The 15,689-nt window shown below is 52.6% G+C and overlaps 1 protein-coding gene across 1 annotated transcript; it reads right to left on the bottom strand.

The window, feature by feature from the left end:
• Nucleotides 1-4,389: 4,389 nt before the first annotated feature.
• ARRB2 (arrestin beta 2) lies at nucleotides 4,390-13,138 on the bottom strand. Its single transcript, XM_037810017.1, has 15 exons — nucleotides 13,011-13,138; nucleotides 9,970-10,000; nucleotides 9,275-9,335; nucleotides 9,118-9,162; nucleotides 8,745-8,941; nucleotides 8,398-8,457; nucleotides 7,923-7,990; nucleotides 7,657-7,792; nucleotides 7,359-7,443; nucleotides 6,989-7,061; nucleotides 6,544-6,681; nucleotides 5,574-5,657; nucleotides 5,405-5,484; nucleotides 5,238-5,292; nucleotides 4,390-4,949 (listed from the first exon to the last, which is right to left on the bottom strand). Exons 1-15 carry the CDS (start codon nucleotides 13,031-13,033, stop codon nucleotides 4,856-4,858), a joined length of 1,230 nt encoding a protein of 409 aa, XP_037665945.1. The 5' UTR covers nucleotides 13,034-13,138; the 3' UTR covers nucleotides 4,390-4,855.
• Between the last annotated feature and the right edge of the window lie 2,551 nt (nucleotides 13,139-15,689).

The raw sequence follows: 15,689 nt of genomic DNA, 5'->3' as shown, positions 1-15,689 counted from the left end.
AAGACTTTTCCCTTCGGGGGAATTTGACTGGTCAGAGAAAAGATGTAAGGATATTAACATCAGGGGTTTTCAAACAAAACAGTTAACCACCAGATCACCCATAGTGAAACCCATAGTTGATAAGTCCCAGCTGAGCAGTTGGAACTTCTCATTAACTTCTTAGAAACTTATCTTTAAAAATGAGCAGACAGTAAAGGATTTATCTGAAGAAACCTTCCAACATGAAAGAGACCAAAATAAATAGGAAAAAAAGCCACCTTAGGCAATATGGAGTAAAACTGAAAACACACACACACACACACAAAATTACTGAATCTCTTAGATAAAGAAATACTATTAAAAAGGATTGAATACAAGAAACACATTTGAAAAATAAAACCATGAGGGCATGTGGTTGTTTGAAGCTGTATGTACTCCAAAAGAAACATGTTCTTAAATGTAATCCATTTCTGTGGGTGTAAATCCATTGTAAGTAGGATCTCTTGATGAGGCTTCTTGAGTTAAAGTGTGACCCACCTCAATTTAGGATGGGACTTAATCCTATATAAAGTATAGGAATGGATGTGTAAAGGGAATGAATACAGAGACAGCGAAAGTCATAGAAGCAAGAAGCAGAAAGCTACGAAACCTGGACGAGAAGGGAGAGAGCAGCAGATGCTGCTGGAGTCTCACAACAGCCAAATACCAATTACGAAGGCTGAATAAAGACATTTTTAATGTGTACAAGGCTTCAAAATTTTTCTCCCTGGTCTTCTTTCTCAGGAAGCTCTTAGAGTTAGACTCAGAAAAAGGAAGACATGGCATCCAGGAACTAAGACCTTCAATTTGCAGGAGAAGTAAAGGAGTGACAGGCACGAAGAACGTGCAGTCCAGAATGGAGCAGGTTAGAAGACTTTCAGAGAGATTTCTTCAAGGAGATGAAAGAGAACATGTTTTGTTTGAATGAATTGAGAGGATATGTAGACTTTTGGAGGGGAGTATGGGGCTAAAAGAGGTGAAAGTAGTTGGCTCTGGGGAGAAGGTAATTGGGAGTGGGGAGGGATCTGCTCTTTATTGTAATAGGTCTGGTACTCTCCCACTCCTTAAACTGTGTGCATATATGACTTTGGAAATTATATATACATATATAATTTAAAAAGGATGAAAAGTGAGAGAGGAAATAGAAACTGCTTTACTATGAAAGAGACCTAAGAGCAGAGGAATGGTTTTAATTTGGTTTCTTCCCTTTTTCCCTCCCTTCCTCCCTTCCTTCCTTCCTTTAATGAAAGAGACTTGCGTGGGTTTATTTTCCTTGGAGGAAAAGCCAGGAGAGAGAGAGGTTGAAGGGAGGGGGGTGGTTTAATGAATCAAGGTCTTGGAGGAGGTGGGAGGGGAGAAATCTGGGAGCAGGTGGAGGGATTAGCTTTGAACTGGAGGAGGTACCCTAACCTTGGCTGCATAGGAGAGTTGGTGTAGATGTCAGCGTTTGTTGGTAGGAGGTGGAGAATTGAAACCATTCATCGCTCGTAGCCTAGTCTCTGTTTAAAAAAAAAAAAAGAAATAGTCACTATGAGAGTGAAGAAGGTTGGGAAAACTAGTGAGTAGAAAGGGAGCAAGAGAGGAAGGATACCAGAGACATGGGAAGGGACAAGGGACTATGGGGTATTGAGGGCCCAGCTGAGGTTAGAGGCCATTAATTTGCAGCAGTCCCAAATCAGTATCCAGAGTCTAGCGCGGTGATGGCACCTAGGGTGTGTTCAAAAGTATTTGTTGAATGAATGAATAACTGTGGTTGTGTGATCTTTCTCTGCATGCAGGAGCAGAGGAGGTGGGTGGTGGGACAGATCCGAGGGTGGGGTTTGAGAGCAGGTGTTGTGAAAGGACAAGAAGTTGAGTGTGCTGATATGATATGAAATAGTGATTGATGTGATCTTGACGTTTTAGGCTAGAAGGAAAAGGAGGTGTCATCGATTGGGAGAAAGCAGGAGGGTCAAGAGCTTTGTGACACAAAATGAAGAACCATAAAAAAAGTGATTATAATTGACTACATTAAAATTTTAAAATAACCCCATTATTAAAAAATACTAGAAACAGATTTAAATGACAAGTGTCAACCTGTGAAAAATATTTACAGCATATATAATGAAAAACTTATTCCTTTAATATACAAAGAGCTTATAGAGTATGTTAAGATAAAGAATATTGACCCAGTAAATTGGGTTCACCTTCATGCATAATAAAAGAAATGTAAATTAAAACTAGGATGATGTCATGTTTTATCATGTTTTACCTGTCAGATTGACAGTGATCAAAAACATGCTCTTACTCTTTGGCTCAGCAGTTCTACTTTTAATAATTTGTCCCTTAGATACACTTAACATATGCAAAAGACACGTCTTCAAAGATAAGCATTGTAATACTGTTTGAATTAGCAAAAGAGTGGACATATCACATCTTACATGTCCATCGGTGGGAAACTGGTAAAATAAATAATACCATCTAGGCAAAGGAAAACTATGCAGCCCTTTAAAAGAATGAGGTAGCTCTTTATGTACTGTTTAGGTAATGAGGAATGCTCTCCTAGGGACACTGTTAAACACATAAAGCAAGGTGTAGAAGGACATTCAGAGTATACCATCTGTATACACTCCAAGAGGGTGGGGGCATGTGCACACATGTATGAGTGTGAAGAATAATCAAGAAACTGGTTGATTCTGGGTGCTTGACTTGGGTAAGGATAAATGGGAGGCTGGGGCTCAGCAGCAGGAGAGAGCCTTATTTTCACTTACTATTTTATACTGTTTGGATTTTTTTTTAAAGCCATGCACATGTATTACCTTCTTAAAAACATAAAATGAAACAAACAAAACTGTTTCTCAAAGTATGTGGTCTCAGGACCACCTGCATTAAAATCATCCTGGGTGCTAATTAAAAAGCCAGACTCCTGGATTCTTCCTTGAACCTACTGGATCAGAATACTAGGAGGTAGAACCTGGGACTCTATCTTTTACATGCCCCCCAGAGGATTCTGATTCACTTGAAAAAGTTTGAGATCCTGGGCCAAGAGCTTAGAGGTCAGTGAGCAGGTCCTGAGGAGTCAGGAGTTTGCTTGGTGGTAGAGGCTTGGGAGGGGACAGTTGCTACATGAGGGGAAGTCCCAGGGTGTGCACTGGGAACAGGTTGCTGCCCCGAGGGGGTTGGGGAAGGCATGGTTATTGGCATTTTGGCAGCGCTCAGTGCCTGCTGGTAAATAATGGCTTAATTAGAGGTCATGAGCCATAACATGGACTCAAGGCCCGCATGAGCTGCCTCCATCGGCGTCACTGACCTCATCTAGAACTACTTTGCCCCTGGCTGTCTCTGCCGCAGTCCCTCAGGCCTTTCAGGCCCTGAAATGTGCTGTTGCTGCCTCCACACATGATGGTGACATTGCCCAACATGCTGGTCAACTCTTCCTTATCTTTCAGTTCTCCGCTTAAAGGTCACTTCCTCCAGGGAAATCTCCCCCTAACCCCGTTGTCGGTCAGAACTTGTCATATATCCGCATTGCTTCTGCACTTCTCCTTTGGAGCATAACTATTGTAATTAAATCATTGGGGAATGACTAATCCTTGTCTTGATCACTGTGAAGCCCCTATACTATGCCTGACATGTAGTGAGGACTCAATAAATGTTCATGGAATGAATGAATGAGCCGTAAGAGAAAAAGGAGAGAAGATAAGTTTGGGCTACTGGATTGGGGGTGGGTGATGGAGGTGAGAAATGTCAGCAGAGCGTTGCCAACTCCCTGCAGCCCAGCCTGGGGCTTTGGCCCAGCCTCAGGGAGTTCCTGATGAGCACTAGGATGTCATTCCTGGGACTTGGGCCCACAGCAGCCTGACTCTCTGGCTGTGCAAAGCCTTGGCTTCTGTGCTAGGACGTGAGTACCAGATGCCATGGAGATGTCCTGGGGCTTCTCTGCGTGAGGAGGCCTGCAGATGTGGTCCCCCCGAGCCCCTAGGAATGGACTGCTTTGAGTAACCATAAGCAGCGGAAACAGACTAAAAGACAGGTCACACCTCAGTCATGTGTGTCCAACCTCAAGAGAAAAGCCTGCCCTGCCCAGCTCCCAAGGGCACTTGTCTGCAGGGCTGTTAGTTGTTTCCCCTGTAAATGGATGTGTTTACTTTACGTGGCTTTACCAAACTGTGCCCTTGAGTTTGGACTGACCAAATCTTAAGGTTTGCTATTGGCCCTGGAACGCAGTCCAGTGCAGTCATTCAGTGAACCTTTATTGACAGCCTGGGTGCTGGGTGCCATGGAGGTGCAGAGGGAAGTGAGACTGGGTCCTCACATCCTCACCCTGTTGTTGTTCACAAGCCTTCGGACCCATGGATGAGCGCACTATACTCCACACAGAAAACACACACATTCATGCCTAGTGAAAGGTTTATTTTCTTCTTTATGCTCAGAAACAAAGAAATGGCCCTGTTCCCCAAGGGGTGTCATCTCGAATGGAATGGGAGGCAGAGCTAGTGACATGAGGGGGGTGTTGGTGTGAACTGGAATGTGGGAGCTCCCCCCACTTTCCCAGCCATCGCTCCTCTTTTTAACATTCCCCTCCAAAAAATGTAGGTATGAACACAGCTTTCTGCCCAGTGGGGGGCTGGGGAGGCACAGCTGTAGCCCCAAAATTAATGCCCACTTTTAACAGGAGATGAGTCCAGTGCGTATCTGGAGGGCGTGGGGGAGAGGGAGGGAAAGGGGTGGCTGAGGAAGCTGCTGGATGGAGGGGACAGAAAGAGGGGCTGGAACTGCTCTCCCAACAATAGCGGGGATCGTGGTCCCCCCCTTTCCTCTCCCAGCACCATCCACTCCCTTCTCCCAGCTCCTCTTCCTAGCAGAATTGGTCATCGTAGTCTTCATCCTTCATCCCTTTCAGCCGAAGCCGGGCAAAGTCCTCAAACACAATGTCATCGTCTGTGGCATAGCTTGGTGGGGGGAGAGGGGAGGGTGAGGCCCGGACTTCAGACCCTTTTCTTAGCCTCTCACTCCCCTCCCAGGCAAAGAGGTGTTAGGGCAGCAGTGGGGCTGGAGGAACTAGCAGGAAGTGTCAGAAGAGGGCCAGGAGAGGGGGCTGCACATCTTGATTTGCTACCTCAGCCACCCCACCCCCCAAAAGAGAAAAAACGGGGCAGGAGAGTAGATCTGAGTGCTACAGGAATCTATCCAAGGAGGGTCACAGGTAGGAAGGTGGGGAAGAGGGGTGAGTTTCTTACTTGGTATCAAATTCAATGAGGTTGGTATCCACAGGGACATCTGTTTCAGGAACGGCTAAGGCAGGAAGGAGAGGGGGTGGGTGGGTGGGTGCTGGAAGTGTCAACTTTCCCCCACTGGCCCTGCTTCCAACCCTCCTGCTGGGGACCTGGGTGGGGGGCATGCTCACCTGACTGGGGTCTGGGGAGGGTGATGTGGTCGTGGGGCTTGGGGTGCATAAGCACAAATGGCAGCTCCACGGAGACGTCCCTGGGGAGGGGAGAAGCGGCGTGAGGAGGACGGTGATGGAGAGCCAGAGCACCGCTGCACCCCCCCCAGACTCCCCCCACCACACTCACCCGCCGCGAATCACCACCAGCTTCACCTTGACCCTGTAGGACACCAGGATTCCCAGCACCTCCTTGTTGGCCCCCTCCTTCACGCTGCAATCAGGTCGGGGCAGAGGGGGAGCTGGACCAGGGCCCACTGCCCCCTGCCCCTTCTCCCACCCTTGGGGCTGCCATCAGGCTTCTGAGCAGAACCGCCAGCTCACACTAGGCCCCAGGGTCCCAGCCACATGGGATGTGCTGTCATAATGGTGAAGCCACGTGGTTTCCTCTGCTCAGAATCCTGTGGCTTCTCATTTCTCTCAGTTAAAAGCCCAAGTCCTTATGTCTGGAGCTCTCCACTGGTCCTCTGCCCTCACCTCCTCCTCCTCTTCTTGTAGTTCATTCTTCCCATGCTGGCCTGCAGGCCTGCTGGGTGTGGCCACGTGGTGTGCACCCTCTACAAGGGCATGGGGTGCGATGGGGGACACCCAGCCCTAACTGTGAAGCTGTGGACCTGCGGGGCTGTTCCTGCCCGAGGGCACAGCGGCCCCTAGAGGCTGGCGGCGGCTCTGCCGGCCCCTCACACATCTGGCCCTGGCCCCACCCGTCTTGGACCTTTTTTCTCTGTCTGGCCCACTCTCTCCCTCCATATCCACATGGCTTCCTTCCTCCAGGTCCTTACTCAAAATTCAGCTCTGTATTATGCCTTCCCTAGCCACCTATTTAAAATGAACACACCCTGCCTCTCTCTGTTGACTTTATATCTACCTTCTCTGCTTGGCTTTTTCTCCTTAACACTTGTCACTAAACATGCTCTTTATTTGTCTGTTCTTCCTCCCCTAGAAGTTTGTTTTTTTTTTTAAAAATCTCTTCTGTTCACCGATCTCTCCCTGGCACCTAGGACTTGCACTGTCGGCACATTTGCTGAATGAATGAATGCATGCATGTCTGGTTCTGGGGCTGCAGAGGACCCCCTCCCCTCACTGAGCCCCTTCCTCACATGGTGCTGGAAGCCAGGTTGGTGTCCTCATGCTTGAGCTTCCCATCCAGAGCGAGACCACGCTTCTCCCGGTTGTCACTGAGCAGTGGGGTTATGGTGTACACCTTACAGAATGTGGAACTGGGAGACACCTGGTCGCTGAAAGGTGGGGACGAGAGAACAGGACCCTTGGAGGGGCTAGGCTGGGTGAGGGGCAGCCTGCCACTACCAGACTTCATCTCCCGCAGCACTAGCCCCTTCCTTCCATGGGCACAGGTCACAAGGAAGTAGGTTTTAGCTCGGCCTGCTCAAGAAAATTAAATCAGCAGCTCAGAGCTTCCTAAATGTGGAGGGAATGCCCTTTAAACTGGGTTTGGTTCTGGAAGAATTCTAGCCCCCACTTCACACTCTCCTGGCCCCACTCTTCTGCCCTAAGATAGGGACCCATGCCTGTTCTGATACTCACTCTTGTTCAATCTGAGCCACGGGACACTTGTACTGGGCAGTGCTGAAGAGGCAGATGTCAGCATACTGTCTCACTGCAGGGCGGGGCAGGGGTCAAGCAGCTCTGGATGGGGTGCAAACCATTGCCCCACCACAATTCCAGAGCACATGTCACAGCCCCCAACCCAACACCAACCCCTGACCCCTCCAACACTCAGCCTTCCTCATGGCAATAAACAATGGGGCCCCAAAGATCATTCTGGAACAGTCTAAACTCTTCATGCCCCGGTGGGTCTCCCACACTGGGACACATCGCTGGGCTGAGATCACACCAGAAGCCACTTCTGCCGCAGCTCCCTCCCCCAAGACCCTTCCCAACCCCCACCTCCTACCAGAGACTTTGATCTTCTTGACGGTCTTGGTGGAGTTGTTGGTGACGTGGACGTTGACATTAAGGGGCTCCCCATGGTAGTACAGCTTTTGAGGAGGAGGAGGGGCGAGTTAATTTGGTCTGTTTTTCACTGGTCCAATTATTAATTAGTGGGCCCCAACACGTGTACATCGCTCCGCCTCCTCCCCCTAACTCCAAGCCCATGGTGACATTCCACACCCGGCTAGAGGCCATCTTGATGTGTGGCTTCACCCCTTCCCCACAGGGCGTGGCACCTGCGTCATCCCCTCACGCCCCACCTCCTTGTCCAGGGAAGCTTCAAGGTGAAGGGACCGGTCAGACATGAGGAAGTGGCGTGTGGTTTCAGCTGAAGGCTGGGGGCCGGGTTTCTCTGGGGCAAACTGCACCTTTCGGATCACCAGTCGCACAGAGTTCCTGGCAGGGGGTGGGTGGGGGATGGGAGTGGGTCAGTTCCCAGGCACCCAAATACCTGCTCCCATGGGGGCCTGGGGCTCATGCAAGTGGGAGGGAATGGTTACCCCAGAGAAGGGGTTGCTTCCCTCACCTTTTGTGGCTTTTTTCTTCTAGTGATTTGGCACAGAAGGCTCGAATCTCAAAGTCCACCCCACAGGCCTTGGGAAGGGGAGAAAAAGCCACATTTACACAAGGCCCTCTTGTCACCACCACACCCTTTCCTTCCACTCTCTCCTGGGGCAGAACTCTTGCCCTTTCATGGTCTGGGTCACGTAGGGACTGAGTCTTCCTCCTCTGCCACCCCCCCAAGGCCCGGCACCTGGCAGAGGCTCAGTCCTGGCAGTGCAAGGTGAGCCCCTGTCCCCAGGTACAGGCAGGTTGAGAGAACGGGGGGCAGTGTCACAGGTGGGCAGTGACTGTACCACACACACCTAGCTTGCACTGGGGACATTTTCCTACCCTAGGCTCCACTCCTGGCTTCGCCACGATCCGCCTCCCTCACAGGTGTGTTCCCAGGCTCCTGCCGGGCCCTGTTTTGTCCTACTCACCCCCTGGTCCCCTCTTACCTTTCCCGTGTCCTCCGGTCCTGGCTGCAGCGTGACGGAGCAAGGCAGATTCTGGGGTATCTGTGGCGGATGGAAGGGGAGGCTTCAGTCCTTCCGGAAAGTCCCCAAGTCTTTCTCCCAATCTCAACTCAAGAGGCTGGAGAAAGGCCTCCTGGGGATAGGAAAGGAAGAAGGAAGGGGACCCAGGAGGAGGCAGAAGCATGGGCTTTCCAGTGCACGGTGGCCTTGAAGGGGGGTGGACCTGGGGTCCCTGCCTCACTGTCCTCCCAGGGCTGCCCCGACAGGCGCCCCTCTCAGCACACACAGTCCCGGATCCCTCGCCCTGCCGAAGGTGGGGGTCTCCTCACTGTGAAAAAAAAGGGGTGGGCATGCTGGCCCAGCTTCCTCAGCAGCCGCTCCTGCAGGCGGGTGGGGGCCCGGGGCGGGTTGGGCACCGGGGGGAAGGCCTGGTAGGTGGCGATGAACAGGTCTTTGCGGAAGGACAAGCCCAGCACATCCAGGTCTTCGCGGCCATAGCGGAAGGCGCAGGTGAGGGTCACAAACACTGGGAAGGGAGGGCAAGGTGGGGTGGTCAGGAGCCCCCTCCCCAAATTCCTTGCCTGAACCCTACTCTGCGCTCCTACCTCAGCCCCCCATCTCTCTGGGGTACCCTCTCGGGGCCAGCCCATTTCACCTCCATTTTCCTCCCTCTCCTGGGGCCCTTGGGCTTGGGGTCAGTACCTTTGCGGTCCTTCAGGTAGTCAGGGTCCACAAGCACCACGCCATCTAGGAAAGGGACACATGGGTTCATTTCTTGTCAGGGCCTCTCTCCCATTTCTGGGCCCAGGAACCTCTTCCCTGCTTGGGGAAGGAGCTATCACCCTCTGGGAAAACTTACCTACAGGATCCACTTTGTCCAGGTGATCTACAAAGTCCCGTTTGCCCAAGTACACGGTGAGCTGAGGGTGTAGAGGGGTCACGGGGAAGGTTGGGTAGGAGGGTGACGGGGCCCCAGAATCCCCAAGTGGCTGCCCTGCCCTGGGTCTTCCCTGGCTGGAGTATCAGGAAGGAGTTTCTCCTTTTACCTCCCAGTGGCGCTGGAAGGGATCGGTGGTGGGGTTTCCCAGACTGCCCTGCCTTTAGGCTTTTCAGCTGTTCCCTAATCTCTTTCCAAGCCTCTGCTCACCAGTCAGGTGTGTGCGTGGGTCCTTAGGGAGGCCTCGGCCCTAGGCAGCCAGTTAGGGAGCAGCTGTGGGCCCCACCAGCTCCCCTCAAGGGGCTCTGAGATAAACAGACCAGAGCCTGGGGGCTGTTAACTTTTCCCAGCCCCAGGCATCTGGGGTTGGCTCCTAAGAGGGTGACAGACACAGGGCTTCTGGGCCCCTCGCTTAGGGACCCAGGCCCCTCCCCACCCTCCCCTGCAGCGAGCTCAGGCTGAGCAGCCTCTGTGGCAAGGGGCTTCAGGAGGGAAGGAAGTTGGCGCTTAGCTGTCACAGGAAGTGGGGAACCAGGGGTTGGGGAACGTCTAGGGGCAGGCTGGGCTTTGTTAGGGCCCAGGGAGGGTCAAGGGGATAAACACTGTGGGAAACTCACCTTGCAGTTAGGGCTTGACTTCTTGAAGACCCTAACAAAACAGAAAGGGAAACCCCACTGCCTCCCTTAGACTCAGCAGGGACAACCCCCTCCACACACACACACACACACACACACACACACACACACACACACACACCCTTCCACACACACACCCCTCACACACACACCCCTACACACACACACACACACCCTTCCACACACACACCCCTCACACACACACCCCTACACACACACACACACACACACACACACACACACACACACACCAGGGCCTCATCCCTCCGAAGTCTGAGAAGCGGCTCTCACCCAAGATTCCTGCCTGGATGCTTTGGGGCTTTGCCCAGTCCTTCCCGCTCCCACTTCTTCCCAGAAGGAAAGGCAACCAGAGCTCCTTAATATTTCTAACCCAGCAGCCACTCGCAGCTGGTTGCCATGGCAAATCCCCCTTTTATCCTTGGCCCACCCTCCCGGTAATGGCCTCTGGTTACCACAGGAACCATCCAGAGGACCTGGATGGGCAGGTGACAGCAGTGTCTTTGTAAGGCCTAACCCGCTCTCCACCTGCTTTGGTCTCCACTGCTTGTGGGGAAAGGGGCAGAGGTTCCAGCCCAAAAGGCAGCTGGAGTACTTGGGAGGTCAGTGGCCTTGGCCTTCGCCCCTAAAAGTTTCTCCCACAGGAGCCACCCAAGTCTGACCGACTTCATTAACCTCCAGCAGGCCCCATCTCTGATCTCCACACCCCAAAAGCCAGTTCATCCTTCAAGACCCAGCTCAGATGCTGCCTTTAGGAAGCAGACCCAGCCCAGGCCCTGGGTCACCCCTTTTTGGGGATTCCTGCCGCACCTTGTTTATGTTTGTGCTGGTGGCGTGACGGCACACCAGGGGCAGTCGGCTGTGTATCATCCAACTCTCTCCTTAGACAGACTGTGTGCACCAGGGGCCATATTTATGGGGGCACCCCCACACAGTGGGTTGAAGATGGTGCTGCTGGCTTATACTGGGTGAATGCTCCATGCTCGCACTGTTGGAGCGTTTCTTGTGTGTTACTCAGTTTAAGACTCTTAACAAGCCAGTGATGGAGGGCCTGATATGCCTACTTTACAGGTGAGGAACCTGAGACACCGGCCAAGTGTTTTTCACCCAGCGTCACTGGGAGCGTAAATGGTGGATCTCAGAGAGACAGCCTGGCTGCCAGCCCATCCTCTTAATCAAACTGCTGTACTCTCCTGTCTCTGTAACTGGCATCAATAGTTTGTTGTATTGAAGGAGATTTGCTTCCCGGTTGCTGAAGCCATCTGAGCCTTGACTCCATCCCCTGCTGGGAGTGTAGGGAAGTGACTGGGGACCCCAGTGCTCTGGTCACTTGTGGGCCTGTTCTTTGCTGCACCACATCACTCCTCCCAATCCACTTCCCCTCACCAGTGATCCCCCTAGGAAGAGCCTTCAGATAGTAGAAACTGAAATCCTGCCAACTGGTCCATCCCTCCTCCAACCCCACTGCCCCAGTTTCTGCTTTAACAACTTCACTTGCCTCTTCTTCCCCAGAAGGCCAAGCTGTCCAAGGGCCACAAGGCAAAGGGGATGGAGGCCTCCTGGTACCCCTAACCAACCAAGGAGAAGAAAACATCCCACCTTTTGCCCCAACTTGGGAACTGAATGCTATGGCTTTCCCTCCTCTTTGACCTCAGTTACTTCTGGTTTCCCTCTTTGTTTCAATGTTTCCTCTGATTTAGGAACCCTGGCAGAGTGTTGTAACAGCCACAATCAGTTGGCCAAGTGAAAGGTGGCTCTGGGGCAATTGTCATTTGGATTTTAATCCAGCCACCTCCTGCCAGGCTGGGGAGAAGCCTCAGTGTGTACATGAGGCTGGCCAAGGAAGCGGGGTGATGGGGTGATCAGGGAGGTGCCCAGTGAGGTGGGGAGGCAGCAGATGCCCCCTCACACTTCCTGCCATTCTCTCCACTTCATGTGGCCTAGAATTTGATGGGGATGGGGGAAATTGTGCCAAGTCAGCAGTCCCCCTTTAGTCCTTCTGTCCCCCTCCCTGAACCACAGAACGGAAATTGGGGGCCTCCCTCAAGTCAGCAACTTCCGCTTTCTCTGGGGTGTCCTCCAAGTCCTCCCTCTCCAACACTGGTCCACTTGGTGCTCAGGAACCTGGGTTCTCTTACTTCATGGGTGGGGCATGGTGAGGCTGATAGAACATTTTGCAGAACAAGTGATAGCTCAGGACCAGGTCCTGATAACCTCTAGGTTGAGGCAAACAGCTGCAACCTTTCCCTCTTTTGCTCCTGCTTCCCAGGGACTCAAGCATTCACCTCCTTCCCCCTTAGAGGTGTTGGGTCACAACAGGAAGTGCATTTTGTTAGAGACCAAAAAAGAGAACTCGGGGTGTCAGTGGAAGGAAGGAGCCTCGATTGCACAGAAAACATCCGGGGAGTAGACGGCGTGCCCAGGGCAGATACTGCCTCCCCCATCCCCACCTAAGGGGAGAGGGAGTAGGGCCCAGAATCGGGGAGGGTCATCATGAACTCCGCTCACCCAGGATGAAGCTGTTGCTGTTAGCAACCCGGGGAATGGCAGAAGTTTGGAAGCGGAGCCATCCAGCCCTCGGGACAGGTGGGGGGCAGAACTACTGCCTGTGGGGTATTGGACGCGAGGCTTTCCATTGGCTCGACATTAGTTCTGGGGACTTCCTATCCCGACGTCCCATCTCCCCATACACTACCCCCTCGGAGCCGGCCACCTGCTCTTCTTCCTCCGCCCTTGCATTGCAGCCTGCACGGAAAACCCAGGCGTCCGCCCCCCACATCCCTAACAGAATCCAGACGCCGGTTTCCCGGTCCCCTTCAGCCCTCGCTTCCTGCAGGGGCCAAGGCAGGCGCCCCCATTATCCGCGAGGACCTAGGTGTGCGGCCCCGGATGGCTGCCCCCTCAGGACCAGGAGTCCGGCTCCCCGGATTCTCTCCCCCGGGACCATCCCGGCATCAGCCCCGAGCCGCCGCCCAGGCCTCGCGGCACGGCCCCACCTCCCCTACCTGGTCCCGGGTTTCTCCCCCATGGTGCGCGCGCCCGCCGCCAGCCGCCCGCCGGGTCCGCGGCTCGCTCGCAGCCTCCTCGCCCGCTGCCAGGTCCCTGCTACTCCCCGCGCCAGCGCGCACGCGCAGCCTCCGCTCTTTCTCCTCTCCCTCCTCCCGGCCGGCCCGCCCCGCCCCCCGCCCTCGGATCCTGGGGAACCGGCGCCAGATGCGTCAGCCCGGCTCGCGCGCGCCGCCGCGCCGCCCGCCCTCTCCCCGCAAACCCGCACGGTGATTGGCTCCGCCCTCACCCCCTCCGCGCGCCAGCGCCTCCAGGGAGCTCTCCCGGCGCGCGCCGTTCCTACCCCCCGGCCCTTCCTGCCCATCTCTCCGCCCCGCCACATTCCCTCAGAAGCTAATTGGGTCCCCTTAAACGAAGGCTCCCGCCTTCCAGGGAATGGGCGCCTCTGATTGGCTTCCGGCATCCAGGACCCGGCAGGGGTCACCTCCCCTTTGTTTTCTCTCAGTGTGGCCGTGGAGGCGGTGGGGACGGTGCAGTGAGCCGATGCACAATCTGGGAAGGAGGATGAGGGGATGCACACGTGGGTGAGCGGTTGCAGTTGCGTGATGCTTGGTTTACTGCACGCCGCTCCCCGGCTCACCCCAGAGCGTTCAGCCTTCCTCGGCTCGCCCTCCCGCTTCTTTATTGTGGTGCCTCAGCTCCCCCTGGTGTCTATCTTTGTCCTCCGGGGGTTCCTTTTCCTAATTTCTCCTTCCGTCAACCCATCCCAGCTTCCATCCACCCACCCACCCATCCATCCATGCATCCTATTTTGTGCCAGTCCTTATGCCAGGCGATGCGGACACAGACATGAATTAATGAATTAACATGGTCCCCGCCTTCCGAATGTATTCGAGAAGAGACATAAATAGGTATTACAAGCTCAGGAATACTATAATAGAGGTATGACTCAGAAGACAAAGTAACTAACTGCTCTTGAAGGGCGGAAAGAGTGCAAGCTGTCCAGAGGAGGGGACATTTGAGGACAGTCTTGAAGGATGGGCAGAAGTTGAGAAAGGGTATTCCAAAGAGAGAGAGAGAGAGGGAGAGAGAAAGACAAGGACAGAAGACACAGTCTGTTCTGAACTGTTTGCAGGGGAGAGGGCAGGAGAGATGAGGCTGGAGAGGAGTGCTGGAACAGGTTGTGGAGGATTTTGTAGAGCTGGCGAAGGGATGAGGCTGAGGCCCTTCTCTCAGAACATCAGTAGGGTTTTTTTAAGCAGGGGAATGGAACGATGAGATTTCTCTTTTAGGAAGATAGATCTGGGCAATGTGGAGGGTGGAGAGAATGGGGCAAGAGTGGGACAAGCGAGAGGAGTTTAGCTGTATATAAACTAGTCAAGGGGAGATGATGAAGGCTTGAACTAAAGAACTAGAGTGGGAAGGAGAAGAGGGGGCCAGACTGAAGACTCATTTCTGGGTTAAAATTGACTGGATTTGGGGGATGATGATGGATGACTGACATTTCTGGACTTACGGAGCTAAGGAATTTCTCCTTTTTCCATCTCTTTTCCCATACTCCCCCTACCCACCAAAATGAACTACCCTCACACTTCTCCCTCCTCTTTCCCATGCAACAAAAAGGTGATATGTGTGACAGGACAGTTTCTGAGATCATCTTTAAGGTTCAAACACAGGCTTTGCCACCAACTGCCCCCTGCCCCCAGCCTACCCCTCCCAGTTCCATCATCACCTTCTAAGCTTATTCTTCACCCCTGTTTTAATTTCCTAGGTTGCGCCAGCAAATACCATTAAATGGATTGGCTTAAACATGGGAATTTATTAGCTTACAGTTTGAGGCCACGTAAATGTCCAAATCAGGGCATTGTCAAGGTGATGCTTTCTTCTCGAAGACCAACTTGTTGCCAGAGATCCTTGGCTCCTCTGCCAAACGGCAAGGCCCATGATGGCATCTGCCGGTCTTTCCCTTCTCTTCCAGATTTTGTTTATTTCAGCTTCTTGCTTTTGTGGCATTCTCTCTCTTTGTCTGAATTTCATTCTCTTATAAAGAACTCCAAGAGTAGGATTAAGACACATACTGAATGAGGTGGGACACATCTTAAGTGAAATAGCCTCATCAAAATGTCCTACTTACAGTGGGTGCATACCCACAGGAAAGGATTAGATTTAAGAACATGTTTTTCTGGGGTACATAGAGCTTCAACCTACCACAACCCCTTTCAAGCTTTACACCATGCATTTCTCTTAGGCTCGTGGATCAGTTTTATCTAAATTTGATTCTGGATGAAGGGTCATGACTGGAAGTCATGAGATCTGTATTGCTACATATCTGAAGCACTGTTAGTACAGAAAGATAGTGGTTTGCATGACATGAAAGCTACCATATTAAAATATACTAAGATAAAGACAACTTTAGAAAGATACAGTATTAAAGAAGGCCAGAACCCTCTCTAAGCCCACTTGGCAGGAGAACTCACTGCCCTCCCCCCTACATGGGACCTAACTTCCAGGGGTGTAAGTTCCCCTGGCAACAGGGGACATGACTCCCAGGCATGAGCCTGAACCCGGCATGGTGGGATTGAGAAAATCTTCTTGACCAAAAGGGGGAAGAGAAATGAAACTAAATAAAGTTTAAGTGGCTGAGAGATTTCAAATGGAGTCCAGAGGCTACTCTGGAG

Source organism: Choloepus didactylus, chromosome 18 (genome assembly GCF_015220235.1).
Source record: "Choloepus didactylus isolate mChoDid1 chromosome 18, mChoDid1.pri, whole genome shotgun sequence".
In the NCBI taxonomy this organism is placed as follows: Eukaryota; Metazoa; Chordata; class Mammalia; order Pilosa; family Megalonychidae; genus Choloepus; species Choloepus didactylus.
Note: the sequence above shows the minus strand (reverse complement) of the source record. Positions and strands in the feature narration are given on the sequence as shown.